General features: G+C 42.4%; 1 protein-coding gene across 3 annotated transcripts in view; it reads left to right on the forward strand.

Moving 5' to 3' along the window:
• The window catches only part of macrod1 (mono-ADP ribosylhydrolase 1), a 461,598-nt gene that overhangs the window by 381,990 nt on the left and 59,442 nt on the right, over nt 1-20,166 (forward strand). For all 3 annotated transcript variants that reach the window (XM_034181802.1, XM_034181801.1, XM_034181803.1), the window contains exon 6: nt 11,586-11,707. In XM_034181802.1, coding sequence (XP_034037693.1) covers nt 11,586-11,707 — 122 coding nt within the window. The remainder of the gene's footprint in view (nt 1-11,585; nt 11,708-20,166) is intronic.

The following is a 20,166-nucleotide window of genomic DNA, read 5'->3' on the forward strand; positions in this document are numbered from 1 at the left end:
ACAGACATATCAGTCAGGTGATGCCAATCCAGTCCCAGGCATGTGCCACGACCGCACCAGAAGAGGATGCAACACGTGTGAGCAGCAATACGCACACAGTTGTTGAAAACCAGTCGACTCCAGGACCCTCAGCCACAGCTGACAATGTTGGATTCATGGTGTGTGTGTGGTCATCATCTCTTCCAGGCAAATCAACAATTTTTAATGTTCATCATTAATGAGCTCATTTCAAATTTAATGGTAAATGAATGTTTATGAGAACCAAGGTAATTGGTGAGTTAACGGATTAGTTTTGACAGAGAGATAATCGTCAGCTATAGTACTGTGTCTAAGTATAATTCAGGTAGATCATGGAGCGATGACGTGTTGCTGTCTCAATTGCATGACTTCCCTAAGTCCAAGATGGAAACCACTCCGGTAGATAACTTGTCCATCCCCACCTTCCAAAAGTAACCATATATCTGCTACAGTCAGGTGATACATGGGTTATCAGTACTGGCACTGCTGCAGGCTGGTCCTTGCACTGTGAAATACACCACATGGCTGTATTGTTTGAGCTCACATTCCCTCACAGTAGAAGTAGTACACCTCATCTGAGTTTTCAAATCATTCCAAAAATGCCCAAGGATTCTCTTGAGATATTGAGTACCAAAGACATACGCTCGTTGTTTTAGGTCACTTGTTAGTGTCCAAGTCTCAACTCAGCCACATGGGGTGTGCAGCCAGTACATTCTGAGTGCCGGTCCCAAGCCCGGATAAATGAGGGTTGCGTCAGGAAGGGCATCTGGCGTAAAACAAGCCAACCCAACTATGCAGACTAAGAACCAAATTTCCATACCGGATCGGTCGTGGCCCGGGTTAACAACGTCCGCCACCGGCGCTGTTGCCCAACAGGGTGCCGGTGGAAATTGGGCTACTGCTGGGCGAAGACGAAGAGGAGGAGAACGTTTCCACAAACAGCGGGAGAAGAAGAAAACTAGAAGGGTGGAAATGAGAGTGAGGACTTTGAATGTTGGTAGTATGACTGGTAAAGGGAGAGAGCTGGCTCATATGATGGAGAGGAGAAAGGTAGACATATTGTGTGTGCAAGAGACCAAGTGGAAGGGAAGTAAGAGCAGGCGCATTGACGGTGGGTACAAGTTGTTGTAGCATGGTGAGGACAGGAAGAGAAATGGTGTTGGGGTCATTTTAAAGGAAGAGTACGTTAAAAGTGTGTTGGAGGTTAAGTGAGTGTCTGACAGGGTGATGAGTGTGAAATTGGAAATTGAAGGGGTGATGATGAATATCATCAGTGCATATGCCCCACAGGTAGGTTGTGAGATGGAGAAAGAAGATTTCTGGAGTGTGTTAGACGAGGTTGTGGAGAGTGTGCCCAAGCATGAAAGAGTGGTGATAGGAGCAGACTTCAAGGGGCATGTTGGTGAAGGGAACAGAGGTGATGAGGAAATAATGGGTAGATATGCTATCATGGATAGGAATGGGGAAGGACAGATGGTCGTTGATTTTGCAAAAAGGATGGAAATGGCTGTGGTGAATACCTACTTTAAGAAAAGGGAGGAGCACAGGGTAACATATAAGAGTGGAGGAAGGTGCACACAGGTGGACTACATTCTTTATAAGAGATGCAAGCTAAAGGAAATCAGAGACTGTAAGGTGGTGGCAGGAGAGAGTGTCGGTAGACAGCATGGGATGGTTGTTTGTAGGATGACTTTAGAAGTAAAGAAGAAGAAGAGAGTGAGAGCTTGGCAAAGGATCAGATGGTGGAAGCTGAAGGAGGAAGACTGTTGTGTGAAATTTAGCAAGCGGGTGAGAGAAGCACTGGTTGGAGGGGAAGCAATTTTGGACAACTGGAAAAGTACTGTAGATGTGGTGAGGGAGACAGCTAGGACAGTACTGGGTATGACATCTGGACAGTGGAAGGAGAACAAGGAGATTTGGTGGTGGAACAAAGAGGTCCAGGAAAGCATAAGGAGAAAGAGGTTGGCGAAAACGTTTTGGGATAGTCGGAGAAATGAAGAAAGTAGACAGGAGTACAAGGAGGTGTGGCGTAAGGGGAAAAGAGAAGTGGCAAAAGCGAAGGAAAAGGCATATTGTGAGCTGTACAAGAAGTTGAATAGTAAGGAAGGAGAAAAGGACTTGTACTGATTGGCTAGACAAAGGGACAGAGCTGGAAAGGATGTGCAGTAGGTTAGGGTGGTAAAAGATGCACATGGTAATATGCTGACAAGTGAGGAGTGTGTGCTGACAAGGTGGAGGGAATATTTTGAAGAGCTGATGAATAAAGAAAATGAGCGAGAGAAAAAGCTGGATGATGTGGTGAGAGTAAATCAGGAAGTACAAGAGATTAGTAAGGAAGAAGTGAGGGCTGCTATGAAGAGGATGAAGAGTGGAAAGGCAGTTGGTCCAGATGACATTCCAGTGGAGGCATGGAAATGTCTAGAAGAGATGGCAGTAGAGTTTCTAACCATATTGTTTAATAAAATCTTGGAAAGTGAGAGGACACCTAAAGAGTGGAGACGGAAGTGTGCTGGTTCCTATTTTCAAGAACAAGGTTGATGTGCAGAGCTGCAGTAACTACAGAGGCATAAAGTTGATCAGCCACAGTGTGAAGTTATGGGAAAGAGTAGTAGAAGCTAGGCTTAGAAAACAGGTGAAGATTTGTGAGCAGCAATATGGTTTCATGCCGAGAAAGAGCACCACAGATGCAATGTTTGCTCTGGGAATACTGTTTGAGAACTACAGAGCAGGCCAGAAAGAGTTACATTGTGTGTTTGTGGACTTAGAAAAAGCTTATGATAGGGTGCCGAGAGAAGAGCTGTGGCATTGTATGAGGAAGTCTGGAGTGGCATAGAAGTATGTTAGGGCAGTGCAGGACATGTACAAGAATAGTGTGACAGCGGTGAGATACGCAGTCGGAGTGACAGACTCATTCAAGGTGGAGGTGGGATTACACCAAGGATCAGCTCTGAGTCCTTTCTTGTTTACAGTGGTGACGGACAGGTTGACGGATGAGATCAGACAGGAGTCTCCATGGACTATGATGTTTGCAGATGACATTGTGATCTGCAGTGAGAGTAGAGAGCAAGTTGAGTCTAGTCTGGAGAGGTGGAGATATGCTTTGGAGAGAAGGGGAATGAAAGTCAGTAGAAGCAAGACTGAGTACATGTGTGTGAATGGGAGGGAGCCCAGTGGAATAGTGCAGCTACAAAGAGTCGAAGTGGTGAAAGTAGATGAGTTTAAATATTTGGGGTCAACTGTTCAAAGTAATGGAGAGTGTGGTAGAGAGGTGAAGGAGAGCGTGCAGGTAGGGTGGAGTGGGTGGAGAAAGGTGGCATGAGTGATTTGTGACCGAAGAATATCAGCAAGAGTGAAGGGGAAAGTTTTCAAGATAGTAGTGAGACCAGCTATGTTGTACGGCTTAGAGACGGTGGCACTAACAAAAAGACAGGGGGCAGAGCTGGAGGTGGCAGAATGGACAAGATTAGGAATGAACATATCAGAGGGACAGCTCAGGTGGGACGGTTTGGAGACAAAGTCAGAGAGGCAAGATTGAGATGGCTTGGACATGTGCAGAGGAGGGACCCAGGGTATATAGGGAGAAGGATGCTGAGGGTGGAGCCACCAGGCAGGAGAAGTAGAGGGAGGCCAAAGAGGAGGTTTATGGATGTGCTGAGGGAGGACATGCAGTGGTTGATGTGATAGAGGAAGATACAGAGGACAGTGTGAGATGGAAACGATTGATCTGCTGTGGCGACCCCTAACGGGAACAGCCGAAAGACGAAGAAGTTGTTAGCGTCCAAGTCTTGCAACCATATAATAAGGCTGGAAGCCCCAAGACCCTAAAGGGGTGAACCTTAATTCCCCTCCAAATATATTTGACTCCATGGCCTTACAGATACCCACTCTATGCAATCATGGAGCAGTATAAGAGCCAGGACACATCCATGACAAATTTACTGGAATGAGGTCATGGGGCTCTACCTTCCACACAGTGCAAAGCAGCGCACATTGCAGCACAAGTGTCTGTTCATTTCCACCTGGCACAGTTGTTATTTTCAAGCCCACTGGCTACAATATTTAAATAGCATACTACTTGTGGCCATTGGGGTGTTGGTCTTAACTTAGGGTATACTCAATTGCAGTGTTGATGCATTGATATTATGAGTAAGTCCTGAAAGACACTGTTACACAGACCTGGTCTAAAGTCAAGGTTTTTTTTGTTATTTTGATACACCTCAGACAGGCAGACTCACAACATGTGAACTTAGGTATGCACAATAGTGCATCAAAGTACAATACTGAATTGAAAACAAAAATTAACAAAATAAACAAACAGCAATGGAAAAACAACACTTTAATAACTCAGTTTTGTACTGTGTTTTTATGCTGGTTTGCTTCCTCCTGAGAAAGAGCTGGCCATGGGGTGACGTAGGTGCAGAGAGTGGTTTGTCGCTGCTTGGTGGAATGTGCAGATCAGGTGGTCAGAAGAGGAGGTACTGTAATGCTTCACCTCTGGGCATGGTGTGCTGGTTCTGCTCGTAAGCTTTGATGCTTTGCGCAGTGAATCTTTTCCTCACCACAAAACCTCTCAAGACTGAGTTCCCCATCTAATTCTTAGTCATTTGCTCAAGCACCTGTCTTTCAAAGGCAATGACAGGTGACACTGAGTGGTTTATTTCATGTTATGCCCAAAAGACACTTATAACTAATTTAGTGGTTAAATACTGGTTGTCCCCTATATGCCATGTATGTTATACTTATTATGTGTTATGTAAATAGTAAAATAGAATTGGACTTGCCCAATTTCCGCTTGCATTGTGCACATGAGACTGCACGATAGATTGGGCCCAGCATTCACCATACCTGTGTAAAGACCGGCGATGCTGTCCAGCAAGATATTGGGGATCCCGCAAATTCAGGATGTTTGAGAGAGCAGCCCGATCAACTGAATCAAATGTTTAGCAGTAAGCAACATCAACTGCAGAGAAGCACTACAGATAATCGCCCTTGCATTCAGTGAGTAATTGCAGAGCTGGGATGTGATTGATGGTTGACTTGTTGGGCATGAAGCCAGACTGAACCAGCAGCAGCAAATACCTGGGGCTGAATCCTGTTGAGAATGATCCTTTACAAACACCCCTGTAGCTGTTGCAATCCCATGCGATCACCTTTTTTTAAGAGCAAGGGAGGAGGCTATGGTAAAAAAAAAAAAAAAAAAAAGTTTAGAAGTGTCAAGATTCAGAGCCAGGTATTTAACAACATAGAACCCAAATGCAAGACAGCCAAAACACAGGAGGTGAGTTCAAAAAGTTGCCAAGTTTTAATAAACAGTCAATGAACCCGATATACAAAAACAGGAGTGGGTAGGGCTGCAACAAAAATAGGTCTACATCCAAAAAGGGGTGTGGTATCTAACACATGGCCGGTGAGCGAAAAGATCAGCAAAATAAAGTCTTTATCCCATTAAGGGTGTAATATCAAACTCAGCAGGAGAGTAAAAGGATTCCACAGAAATAGGCTTTATCCAAATAGGGGTGAGGTTACAAAAAACAGCAAGAGTGAGGAAAGTTATAACTAAAATACAAATAACCCTGAACACAGGGTGAGGAAAAACCCAGTCAAAACAGAAAGTACAAACAAAAGCCAAATATGCTTAGAGTCCCAGGAAATTACCTGACCATATCAGCAAACAAATAAACTTAAAGAATTTCCTTGATCAATAATATAATACATACCACCATGACATGAGAAGCATCAGCAACAAACAATGGACCATCCCGGACTAACTCAAAATGTGACCTTAAATAGCCAGCTGATCTAATGAGGCACACCTGTATTGATTACACAACAAGAACATGTCCTGACAAAAGGAGAGTGCAGCAAAGAACAGACTTCCATGTGAAAAGAAATATAACACTTGACCCCCAAGTCATAACCTGAATACATCAGAGACAGGAACTGGAAAAATCAAATGAAACCTGAAGGACTGTTAACAAATAAAACAAAGAAATAACAGACTAAAAAGGGGAACAGACCTGAACAAACACCAAAAAATAATCCATCACAGATGGCTGCATGACAAGAAGTAGTTTTGCACCACCTGCACGCACACCTACAAACAGTTTAAAGTTTTCATTCCACCTAACCTGCCTGTCTTTGGATGTGGGAGGAAGCTGGAGCACCCGTAGGGAAACCACGAAAACATGAAGGGAACGGCAACATGCAAACTCTACACAGAAAGGCCACAGTGTTGTGTGGGCCGCCAGAAGAGGAGGTACTGCTGGCCCACCACCAGAGGGCGCCCTGCCTGAAGTGCGGGCTTCAGGCACGAGAGGGCGCTGCCGCCACGGACACAGCCGGGGGTGACAGCTGTCACTCATTATCTCTTGACAGCTGTCACCCATCCATGCTTCATCAACTCACTCCATAAAACCCGGACGTCATCTCCACCTCATTGCCGAGATATCGTCGAACCGTTAAGGTAACGTTCTCAGCCTTGATCTTTGTCATATTAACTTTGTTTAGTGAACTCGTTGTTGCAGCTGTTTTCCTGTGGAGTATTATCTGGAGATTGGCGTGACCGGCGACAGCTTCGCTTTACTACCCCACCAGATAAGTGCTGAGACAGGAGCTGCACAAGTGTGTGTTAGAGGTGGAGGTGGACTTTCCATCGTTGTTGTTACTGGGTGTGCACACACCCATATCTTATTGTCTCTGCTCCTTGCCAGCAGTACCAGATCTGACCTTCGAAGATGGTGGCCACCTGGGGACTCGGGACTTGGTGGCTCCAGTATTCTCCGGGTTCGGTGGCGGAGGAAATTGTGTGGTTCCGGTTCATCTCAGGACAGACGTCTTCTATCCTCGAGCCTGCCCACACGTCACCCTTGTGATTGACTGTTTGCAAATTTTCACATTCCTCTGTGTTGTGGTTGTGCTCATTCACAACAGTAAAGTGTTCATATTCGACTCTTTCATTGTCCGTTCATTTACGCCCCCTGTTGTGGGTCCGTGTCACTACACTTTCCCAACACACAGGTGGGAATCGATCCCATGACCATCTTGCTGTAAGGCAGCAGTGCTAACCAATAAGCCACAGTGCTGCCCACAAATTTCTTAAAAATAAAAAAATAAAACTAAGGAATCACATGCACGTAAGTATTCACAGCCTTTGCCATGAAGTACAAAATTGAGCTCAGGTGCATCCTTTTTCCACTGATCATCCTTGAGATGTTTCTACAGTTTAATTGGAGTCCACCTGGGGTAAATTCAGTTGATGGGACATGAATTGGAAAGGCACACACCTGTCTACATATACAGTGCTTTGAAAAAGTTATTGCCCGTTTGAGTTTTAATATGTTTTAAATTTTTTTAGGACATCAAAAACAAACAAAAAAAACAAACAAAACAAAAATTCAGGCTTGTTATATTAAAATTTCTACAATTATGCCCTTTAAACCCACAGTGAAAAGTAATCTCTACATCATGAATTAAAAGAAATAAAAAATCTAAAAGCCAAAATGATGGTGTGAATAAGTAAGTGCCCGGCCTCGCTCTCACTGCCTCCGATGCGCTTACCGAGGCTGCGGGCTCGGTAAGCACTGCAGCGGGCCACTCACACCGCCCCCCTGTCTGCTGTGTGGCACTGCGGCCAACTCCTGCAACAGGTCCAGAGACTACGCTCACGAGAGCAGAAGTTCACATGGATTCACATTGCTTCTCGCGATAACAAGGCCAATAATAAGGAAGTGCCTCGTAGCAGCTGCGATTTCTTTCCATACCTTTTCTTTTTTTTTGCGTTATCCTTGTAGTTAGGATGTGAAGTGTCACAAAGAATGGTGTGGTTCTCAACTTCATGGATGAGTCTTTCATCGTCCATTGTTGGAAATGAGCCAACAGATGCTCTGCCACTAACTTTTGACCCCGTGGAAATGACGTATAGAAGGTTTTCAATCATGTGACTGATTTGCTGCAGGACAGGTGCTGTCTCCATTCGGGATTACAAGGAGGCTGGCGCATGATAGAAAAATGGAAAGAATATACGGTTATTATGATGCTTTAAACCCTTGAGATAAAGCTATTTATCGTGATAGATGTGTAACAGTTGGTTCAGTGGATCCGTATCTTATACCAGATAGTGAATTTAGTGGTGATGTAATGAACTGGCCGACAGTGTCACACTGCGATATTGTGAACTTTTTGGTGTTTTCCACTTCGCTATTGTACACCATCGAGGAAGCTGCCGACCAGGTCAACCTCGCCGGCCTCCTGCAGAGCATCACAGTGGAGCTCTGAAAGTGGAGGTCGGTCTTGAAGTCCTGACCGATTTCTCTCACCAGGCGCTGGAAGGGCAGCCTGCGGATCAGCATCTCTGCGGATTTCTGGTAGCTGCGGATCTCTGTCAGCGCCGTGGTGCCGGGCCTGTAACGGTGAGGCTTTTTCACACCGACGGTAGCTGGAGTGCTCTTCCAGGCGGTCTGCTTGGTTCTGGTCATACTAAAGCTTAGTTCAGATCTGCTGAGCCAGGTCTCTCTGTCGCTTAGAAAGCTCGTAACACTCCGCTGCTTTATGCACAATAACCGCTGGTAGCCTGTAAAATGAGCAACCTGCCTCATTTTTATTACCTCTGTTGGAACAACCAACGACAGCACAATGACCGTTGTTGAAGCTTCTGTAATTGTTCGCCAAATGCACGTAGTGTATCACAGCGGCCATCGCGTCGTAATCCGAAATGGCCGCAGGACACAAAATGACGTGACCGATACGTCACATGAAAACCCTCTATACTGTACACGAGCGGGCATGGAAACACTTTCTGTTTTGATGCGGAGCACTCCGGCAGCCTGCAAGGATAGACTTCTTGCGGAAAAATCTGCAGCGCCGCAGGGTCTCTGTAACTGCAGCCGCAGAGCTCTGTGGCCACTGAGAGAGGTTTGTATCTTTTTAATGACTTGGATTCCCGCATCCGTACCCGCAACGGTAACACCGGAGGCAGTGTGAGTGAGGGGTAACACATACAAACCATCGCTTTTACATCCAAGGGATGGACAGATGAACATTTCCAAGACACCAAATCTGTCTTGGACTTTATTTGCATCAATTATGTAGAAATACAAACAGTATGAGACTCTATGGTAAATCTGTGTGGCGTAGACAATTTTCAAAAACTAAGGGACTGTGCAAGAAGGAGAAGAGTGAGGAAACTCACCAACACACCCAGACAACCCTGAAGAACTTATAGGCTTCTGTGGCTGTGACTGGAGAAATTACACATAGTGCATGTTTGGAATTTCGCATCACTTCTCATAGCTTCATTGTGGAGTAGAGCAGAGAAGAATTTTATTCCAACAAAACAGCTCAAATCTATAGATAGATAGATAGATAAACTTTATTACAGACTCAAGGTCCAGATAAAAGAAACAAAACACCATACATACAACAACAACAAAGAAAAATATATAAATAAATAAATAAAATAGGGACACTAAACGCCCTTGAATAAAAGACACTTATACCAGTGTTTCCAAATCTGTGACGTATACCATGTGGCACTGTAGGAAATATTAATCAGTTTAAGAACAGTCTTATTATCAGAATTATTTAAACGAGAGATGAACCTAAACGTCGTCGTTCTTAAAATGGCTTGAAGAGTGTTCACACGTGCTGTCACAAACATTTCAGTGGCGCTGGTCCATGAGTGACAAACAGTACTCTTCATCAATCTGGCTCCAACTTTCTCTGATTGCTGTTGCCAGATCAGCTTTGCAAGTTGGAGCTTTGTCATGGAGCATTTTCTTCAACTTCCACCAAAGATTTTCAATTGGATTAAGATCCGGACTATTTGTAGGCCATGACATTGACCCTATGTGTCTTTTTGCAAGGAATGTTTTCACAGTTTTTGCTCTATGGCAAGATGCATTATCACCTTGAAAAATGATTTCATCATCCCCAAACATCCTTTCAATTGATGGGATAAGAAAAGTGTCCAAAATATCAACGTAAACTTGTGCATTTCAATCAATCAATCAATTTTTTTATATAGCGCCAAATCACAACAAACAGTTGCCCCAAGGCGCTTTATATTGTAAGGCAAGGCCATACAATAATTATGTAAAACCCCAACGGTCAAAACGACCCCCTGTGAGCAAGCACTTGGCTACAGTGGGAAGGAAAAACTCCCTTTTAACAGGAAGAAACCTCCAGCAGAACCAGGCTCAGGGAGGGGCAGTCTTCTGCTGGGACTGGTTGGGGCTGAGGGAGAGAACCAGGAAAAAGACATGCTGTGGAGGGGAGCAGAGATCGATCACTAATGATTAAATGCAGAGTGGTGCATACAGAGCAAAAAGAGAAAGAAACAGTGCATCATGGGAACCCCCCAGCAGTCTACGTCTATAGCAGCATAACTAAGGGATGGTTCAGGGTCACCTGATCCAGCCCTAACTATAAGCTTTAGCAAAAAGGAAAGTTTTAAGCCTAATCTTAAAAGTAGAGAGGGTGTCTGTCTCCCTGATCTGAATTGGGAGCTGGTTCCACAGGAGAGGAGCCTGAAAGCTGAAGGCTCTGCCTCCCATTCTACTCTTACAAACCCTAGGAACTACAAGTAAGCCTGCAGTCTGAGAGCGAAGCGCTCTATTGGGGTGATATGGTACTACGAGGTCCCTAAGATAAGATGGGACCTGATTATTCAAACCTTATAAGTAAGAAGAATAATTTTAAATTCTATTCTAGAATTAACAGAAAGCCAATGAAGAGAGATCATTTATTGATGATGTAATGACAGCCATCTCCCCAGTGCCTTTACCTGACATGCAGCCCCATATCATCAATGACTGTGGAAATTTACATGTTCTCTTCAGGCAGTCATCTTTATAAATCTTATTGGAATGGCACCAAACAAAAGTTCCAGCATCATCACCTTGCCCAATGCAGATTCGAGATTCATCACTGAATATGACTGTCATCCAGTCATCCACAGTCCACGATTGCTTTTCCTTAGCCCATTGTAACCTTGTTTTTTTCTGTTTAGGTGTTAATGATTGCTTTCGTTTAGCTTTTCTGTATGTAAATCCAATTTCCTTTAGGTGGTTTCTTACAGCTCGGTCACAGACGTTGACTCCAGTTTCCTCCCATTCATTCCTCATTTGTTTTGTTGTGCATTTTCGATTTTTGAGACATATTGCTTTAAGTTTTCTGTCTTGACGCTTTGATGTCTTCCTTGGTCTACCAGTATGTTTGCCTTTAACAACCTTCCCATGTTGTTTGTATTTGGTCCAGAGTTTAGACACAGCTGACTGTGAACAACCAACATATATATATATATATATATATATATATATATATATATATATATATATATATATATATATATATATATATATATATATATAATGTATGAGTTGATTTAGCTTTATTGAAATGCAAAGGGATATTTCATGTCAACAGTAGTACTTAATTTTACATAGTTGCCATAAACAGGAGTAAAAGTATGTTTTGTTTTGTTCTTTTTTTAAGAGATTTTACTTACTTACAAAGGAAAAACTTGATAGTTCTCACACTGTGCTAAGCTGTGCTTCATCTTCTCTGTGCAGATGTGATCCACACAGTGGGGCCGATAGCTGTGGCAGGAGTGGGGGAGCAGCAGAAGAGTGCGCTGAGGTCGTGCTACAAGAAATGCCTGGAGACGGCCACCAAGAACGGCGTGCGCTCTGTGGTGAGAGATGGAGGGACGATGGAGGAAAAATGGCACCCTGGGGGGTAATTAATATTATAAATAGGAAGGAAATGGAGGCAGAAATGCAGGATAGATGAATAGAAGAAACAAGAGTTTGTTGTTTGTAAGTGGTAGAAAAAGTGTGAACAGGACAAAGGGATGAAAGCAAGAGGAAGAAAGGAGAAATAATATCTTCTGACTACAAACAGGATTTATAGAAAAGGCAGATCACTTTATTTTTTTTTTTTAAGGAGAGATCAGACTATCGTATGCAGTGTGGTGGGAGGAAGTCGGTAGCTAGAGCGGTGAGTTGTAAGCTTTTATGAAACGCACCAAGCAGGAGGCTTCACAGTAGTGCTGGGTGTTAAAATCAAAGGAAAACAGGAAAACAAACTTGGGGGAGAACAAAACAAGCATTTGGAGGCAAAGATGCTGTAAATCCGGTGTGTTTGGGTTCTTGCCATACTGTAATTTTTGAAACAAACTCGCACTTGTACATATATGCTATATGTTCTCCTTTTAAGGTGTGAAGTATTCAAATCCCATTCAGTGTATGGACACAGAAGGCAGCATGTTCACACTGTATTTCACTAACTCTTAGGTTATCTTTCTGCCAACATAGAAAGCCTGTTTCTCCGTGCAGACATGCCTATGGATCTCTGACAGAGTCCTGTTTTTTGAGGAATAGAGAACGAGACTGTTCTTTACCTCCATCCATTCAAAACCTGGGAAATGCACAGTTTTGATCCTCAGAGGGAGTTTTTCCTTACCACTGTTGCTCTGGGGGTTGGTAAGGTTAGACCTTACCTGTGTGAAACGCTTTGAGGCAACTCTGTTGTGGTTTGGCACTATATAAATGAAAATAAATTGAAATTGAAGCTGATTTAGCCAATTATGGAGGAATAGAAAACTGAGAAAAAAGGTATAAATAAGCTTTGAGCTTCCTGGTGTTGCATTGTGTTTGTATATTTAACAACAGTTTAAGAATCAGATCTGAATGGACCTCTCAGAAATACAATACAATACTGTATCGTAAATTTGTGTGGATCAGGCAGTTCACAAACGTGACTGTGCAAGAAGGAAACTAGTGAGGGAAGCCACCAAAACAACTGTAAAAGTGTTTTAGGCTTCTGTGACTGTGATGGGAAAATCTGGGCACACTTCAATGTTTGTCTGTTGCATCAGCATAGATTGGGAAGGACATGCTCCTTGCAACATTGTTACATTAAAATGAAAAATATCCCATTTAGTTTTGGCACCACTGGCGCTACTGTTTCCTTGATATACGCTGCAAATTATCACGGCTGCTGCTGATCAGTAGGGCAGGCAGACATTGTAGTTGGCTTCTGAACTCTGTAACATGTGGAGAGAACCCCCACCAGGCCAAAAATAATTGTGTTAATAATGCTGACTAAAAATATGGCCAAATATCCATTCATTTTAATCTTACTGGCAGGCGTGCAATGTTAAAACCTCCTGGTGTCGACTTCAGTTAAAGTTAGCATTCATTTCAACAGAAGATATGAGAAATGGACACCTACTCCACAAATTAACAAAAATTAAATAAAAAATCAGACAATAACCTGCACCTTTGAATATACGAGGTCTGTGATGAAAAAAGTGTTCCTTTTTATTTTTTTCAAAAAATAAATGGATTTGATTCATATGTTTTTACGTCAGACATGCTTGAACCCTCGTGCGCATGCGTGAGTTTTTTCACGCGTGTCGGTGACGTCATTCGCCTGTGGGCAGGCCTTGAGTGAGGAGTGCTCCACCCCCCCCATCGGAATCTCTTTGTCTGAATAACCGCTCCGGACGGCGCGCGTTGCTTTATCAACATTTTTTCTGGACCTGTGAGGGATATCCGAGTGGACACTATTCGAGAAATTAAGCTGGTTTTTGGTTTAACGGCTGATGAGAGATTATGGGGTGTTTCTGTCGCTGTAAGGACATCCCACGGAGCGGGATGTCGCACAGCGCTTCCAGGCGCCGTCGTCGGCCTGTTTCAACCTGAAAACATTCTAATTTAAGGCTTAATTCACCCAGGACGTCGTGAGAGAACAGAGAAGAGTCAGAAGAGGCCGGCATGAGGACTTTATGCGGACATTCCACTGTTTAAGGACATTTTGTAATGAAAGACGTGCGCGCAAATCTGTTCGCCGCGACAGGAAAAACACCTCCGTGTTGAAAACCATTTGTAAAATTCAGCCGGCTTTTGATGGCTTTCAACAAGTGAGTAACTGAGAAATTGTTTAACAGCTTGGGCATGTTCCAACTTGCCCGTTAAGGTTTCCAACGGAGGTGTTTTTCCTGTCACGACCCCCATTAACAATGGAATGTCCGAATAAACTCCTCATGCCGACTTCTTTTGAAGGTTCTCTGACGACTTACTGGGTCAACAGAGCCTGAAATGTGGAAGTTTTCAATTTGAAACGGCGAGACGCTGCCGCCTCGAAGCGCAGATCGCCGTCAGGCGCCGTGGGCCATCCTTAAAGCGACACTACTAGACCAAAATCTCTCATCAGCCGTTAAAATTTTTACCGAAAACCAGCTGAATTTATCGAATGGTGTCCACTCAGTTGTGCCTTACAGTTTTTGAAAAAATTTTTATCAAACAAAGCAGCAGTCTCTGAGCCATTCCTAAACAATGAAGAAACGACGAGAGGGTGGGCGACTCCTCACTCAAAGACTGCCCACAGGCGAATGACGTAACCGACAGGCGTGAAAAAACTCTCGCATGCCCACGAGGGTTCAAGCATGTCTGATGTAATCACACGTGATTCAAATCCATATGGTTTTTGAAAAAAATAATAAGGTCCGTTACTTTTATCACAGACCTCGTATTTTGCACTGCACTTGTTTTTTTCATCAAACGCTCTCTCACCATTTACCCAATCTGTCGCCATTTGTAGCTCAACTTTAAGTTCCCACTGACATCTGAACCATGCTGTTAAATTATTCATTCCTTTTACTAACTAGACGTTTGTAATGCTAAAGTGAAAGTTTCATTTTAAAAAAGTATAACACTCTGTGATTCTTAACGTGGTCGATGTGGTGTTTGTCACACAGTAGCCTGGCCACTGTGCAGTGCATGAATGAAGCTTACTGATTGCTGCCCAGCTGGCCGCATTAGGCCCGGTGTCGCTGACCGAACCATCCCCCTAAAAATCGGTCCCCCCTGATGACGCAGTTCACGAATTATCACCTCGTTTCTGCTTCAAACTGCACTCCAGTCATCATCTATCTCAGTGACAGATATCTGAAACTTTTGCACAACAATCATTTCCACATAAATTCAGCATTATTTCATCATAAAAGGAGGCGGAAGCAATCATAGCGCTATGGCTGAACAAGCTGCTAGCTGATGCGTTCATTGCGTGTCGGTTATTTCAAAGCGTCACGGAATTTCGTCAAGTTTCTGCTTAAAACGGCCTCGTTTCTGCTTAAAAATGACTTTAGAATGATTTAAGAGGTTTTACCTTCATCATCTGATGGTTAATAATCCCATTAATCCATTTGATTGTGTTTGGTGAAGAGACTCCGTCTCAGAGGTGCTGCTATGGTCCAAAATGATGCAAGTGCAGGTGCAAAAGGCGGACCGATTTTTAGGGGAGGACCGTTTAGTCTGTGACACCCGTCTCCTTTTGTTGGGCACACGTTTTACCAGGATGTTTGGACTTAAACATGTGGGTGCACATGCACGCTGACGTCCGTCAGTGATGACTGGAGGGATTTTGACAATAAACATAGATATAAAATTTTGCTTAAATGAAAATATTGTTTGTACCTATACATTTAATGCTGTTGAGGTTATTGATGCTGAAATTGAGTGATCCCAGTCTTTGGATATTATTTAATATGAAAAAATTATTTCATTTTTTGTGAAATGTAGAATGTTTTTTAAATCACCAATGATCAAGCTTTGCAAGACTGTGGTAAGATTACATGAATAATGAGCATATCACTTAATTTTAATAATAATAATAATAATAATAATAATAATAATAATAATAACAATGAGAATTAATGTATTTTTAACAAGTGTTTTGGAATTTTTTTATGTTAAGGTTGGTGAACTCAGTATAGTTGGCCTAATCATCACCAACCATGTTTATAATTAATATTCCTTATATTAATTTCAGATGAGTTTGTTAAAAAATTTCTCAAAGAAGGGGAACCATCTGGCAACATGCATGTGATTGTGCATTAATCGGCCACCTCTTGGAGAAATTCTTCACCACCGAGCCTTAGAGTTATTTTTCAAAATGGTAGAAGAATTAAATGCACTCAACAAGGCTGCAAGCTTGGCCACTGATCAAATATGCCTCAGGCATTGTTAATAAATATATATAACATACGGTGCATCTGGAAAGTATTCACAACACTTCACTTTTTCCAAATTTTATTATGTTACAGCCTTTTCAAAAATGGATGAAATTCATTTTTTCCCCTCACAATCCTACTCACAACACCCCTAATTTAAAAAATAATCTAAGAAATCACATGTACATAAAGTGAGAATCTCAAAAGAAAAATCAGAAAATCACATTGTATGATTTTTAAATAATTAGTTTGCATTTTATTGCATGAAATAAGTATTTGATACAATAGAAAAACAGACCTTAATATTTGATACAGAAACCTTTGTTTGCAATTACAGAGGTCAGATGTTTCCTGTAGTTCTTGACCAAGTTGGCACACTGTAACAGGGAATTTGGTCCACTCCTTCATACAGATCTTCTCCAGATTTTTCAGGTTTGGAGTTTCAGCTCCCTCCAAAGATTTTCTATTGAGTTCAGGTCTGGAGACTGGCCAGGCCACTCCTGGACCTTGAAATGCTTCCTACGGAGCCCCTCCTTAGTTGCCCTGGCTGTGTGTTTGGGGTCATTGTCATGCTGGAAGACCCAGCCATGACCCATCTTCAGTGCTCTGACTGAGGGAAGGAGGTTGTTTGCCAAAATCTCGTGATACATGACCCCATCCAGCCTCACTTCAATACGGTGCAGTCGTCTTGTCCCCTTTGCAGAAAAGCATCCCAAAAATAATGTTTCCACCCCCATGCTTCATGGTTGGGATGGTGTTCTTGGGGTTGTTCTCATCCTCCAAACATGATGAGTGGAGTTGATACCAAAAAGCTGTATTTTGGTCTCATCTGACCACATGACCTTCTCCCATACCTCCTCTGGATCATCCAGATGGTCACTGGTGACCTCTAAATGGGCCTGGACATGTGCTGGCTTGAGCAGGGGGACCTTGCTGCCCTGCAGGATTTAAACCATGACGGTGTAATGTGTTAGTAATGACTATCCAGGGTTGGGACCAGGAAGCAGAGTTGTAGTCTTACACACCTCTCTGCAGCTTCTCTCCCCCTGCCATCCCCTCATTACCCCATCCCCGTAGAGACGGTGTCTGCTCCCAGACCACCAATAACCAGCAAAAATCTATTTAAGCATAAAAATTCAAAAAGAAAAATAATATAGCACCTTCAACTGCACCACAGACTAAAACAGTTAAATGTGGTCTATTAAACATTAGGTCTCTCTCTTCTAAGTCCCTGTTGGTAAATGATATAATAATTGATCAACATATTGATTTATTCTGCCTTACAGAAACCTGGTTACAGCAGGATGAATATGTTAGTTTAAATGAGTCAACACCCCCGAGTCACACTAACTGTCAGAATGCTCGTAGCACGGGCCGGGCGGAGGATTAGCAGCAATCTTCCATTCCAGCTTATTAATTAATCAAAAACCCAGACAGAGCTTTAATTCATTTGAAAGCTTGACTCTTAGTCTTGTCCATCCAAATTGGAAGTCCCAAAACCAGTTTTATTTGTTATTATCTATCGTCCACCTGGTCGTTACTGTGAGTTTCTCTGTGAATTTTCAGACCTTTTGTCTGACTTAGTGCTTAGCTCAGATAAGATAATTATAGTGGGCGATTTTAACATCCACACAGATGCTGAGAATGACAGCCTCAACACTGCATTTAATCTATTATTAGACTCTATTGGCTTTGCTCAAAAAGTAAATGAGTCCACCCACCACTTTAATCATATCTTAGATCTTGTTCTGACTTATGGTATGGAAATAGAAGACTTAACAGTATTCCCTGAAAACTCCCTTCTGTCTGATCATTTCTTAATAACATTTACATTTACTCTGATGGACTACCCAGCAGTGGGGAATAAGTTTCATTACACTAGAAGTCTTTCAGAAAGCGCTGTAACTAGGTTTAAGGATATGATTCCTTCTTTATGTTCTCTAATGCCATATACCAACACAGTGCAGAGTAGCTACCTAAACTCTGTAAGTGAGATAGAGTATCTCGTTAATAGTTTTACATCCTCATTGAAGACAACTTTGGATGCTGTAGCTCCTCTGAAAAAGAGAGCTTTAAATCAGAAGTGCCTGACTCCGTGGTATAACTCACAAACTCGTAGCTTAAAGCAGATAACCCGTAAGTTGGAGAGGAAATGGCGTCTCACTAATTTAGAAGATCTTCACTTAGCCTGGAAAAAGAGTCTGTTGCTCTATAAAAAAGCCCTCCGTAAAGCTAGGACATCTTTCTACTCATCACTAATTGAAGAAAATAAGAACAACCCCAGGTTTCTTTTCAGCACTGTAGCCAGGCTGACAAAGAGTCAGAGCTCTATTGAGCTGAGTATTCCATTAACTTTAACTAGTAATGACTTTCTTTGCTAACAAAATTTTAACTATTAGAGAAAAAATTACTCATAACCATCCCAAAGACGTATCGTTATCTTTGGCTGCTTTCAGTGATGCCGGTATTTGGTTAGACTCTTTCTCTCCGATTGTTCTGTCTGAGTTATTTTCATTAGTTACTTCATCCAAACCATCAACATGTTTATTAGACCCCATTCCTACCAGGCTGCTCAAGGAAGCCCTACCATTATTTAATGCTTCGATCTTAAATATGATCAATCTATCTTTGTTAGTTGGCTATGTACCACAGGCTTTTAAGGTGGCAGTAATTAAACCATTACTTAAAAAGCCATCACTTGACCCAGCTATCTTAGCTAATTATAGGCCAATCTCCAACCTTCCTTTTCTCTCAAAAATTCTTGAAAGGGTAGTTGTAAAACAGCTAACTGATCATCTGCAGAGGAATGGTCTATTTGAAGAGTTTCAGTCAGGTTTTAGAATTCATCATAGTACAGAAACAGCATTAGTGAAGGTTACAAATGATCTTCTTATGGCCTCGGACAGTGGACTCATCTCTGTGCTTGTTCTGTTAGACCTCAGTGCTGCTTTTGATACTGTTGACCATAAAATTTTATTACAGAGATTAGAGCATGCCATAGGTATTAAAGGCACTGCGCTGCGGTGGTTTGAATCATATTTGTCTAATAGATTACAATTCGTTCATGTAAATGGGGAATCTTCTTCACAGACTAAAGTTAATTATGGAGTTCCACAAGGTTCTGTGCTAGGACCAATTTTATTCACTTTATACATGCTTCCCTTAGGCAGTATTATTAGACGGTATTGCTTAAATTTTCATTGTTACGCAGATGATACCCAGCTTTATCTATCCATGAAGCCAGAGGACACACACCAATTAGCTAAACTGCAGGATTGTCTTACAGACATAAAGACATGGATGACCTCTAATTTCCTGCTTTTAAACTCAGATAAAACTGAAGTTATTGTACTTGGCCCCACAAATCTTAGAAACATGGTGTCTAACCAGATCCTTACTCTGGATGGCATTACCCTGACCTCTAGTAATACTGTGAGAAATCTTGGAGTCATTTTTGATCAGGATATGTCTTTCAAAGCGCATATTAAACAAATATGTAGGACTGCTTTTTTGCATTTACGCAATATCTCTAAAATCAGAAAGGTCTTGTCTCAGAGTGATGCTGAAAAACTAATTCATGCATTTATTTCCTCTAGGCTGGACTATTGTAATTCATTATTATCAGGTTGTCCTAAAAGTTCCCTAAAAAGCCTTCAGTTAATTCAAAATGCTGCAGCTAGAGTACTGATAGGGGACTAGAAGGAGAGAGCATATCTCACCCATATTGGCCTCTCTTCATTGGCTTCCTGTTAATTCTAGAATAGAATTTAAAATTCTTCTTCTTACTTATAAGGTTTTGAATAATCAGGTCCCATCTTATCTTAGGGACCTCGTAGTACCATATCACCCCAATAGAGCGCTTCGCTCTCAGACTGCAGGCTTACTTGTAGTTCCTAGGGTTTGTAAGAGTAGAATGGGAGGCAGAGCCTTCAGCTTTCAGGCTCCTCTCCTGTGGAACCAGCTCCCAATTCAGATCAGGGAGACAGAGACCCTCTCTACTTTTAAGATTAGGCTTAAAACTTTCCTTTTTGCTAAAGCTTATAGTTAGGGCTGGATCAGGTGACCCTGAACCATCCCTTAGTTATGCTGCTATAGACGTAGACTGCTGGGGGGTTCCCATGATGCACTGTTTCTTT

Source organism: Thalassophryne amazonica, chromosome 11 (genome assembly GCF_902500255.1).
Source record: "Thalassophryne amazonica chromosome 11, fThaAma1.1, whole genome shotgun sequence".
Taxonomy (NCBI): domain Eukaryota; kingdom Metazoa; phylum Chordata; class Actinopteri; order Batrachoidiformes; family Batrachoididae; genus Thalassophryne; species Thalassophryne amazonica.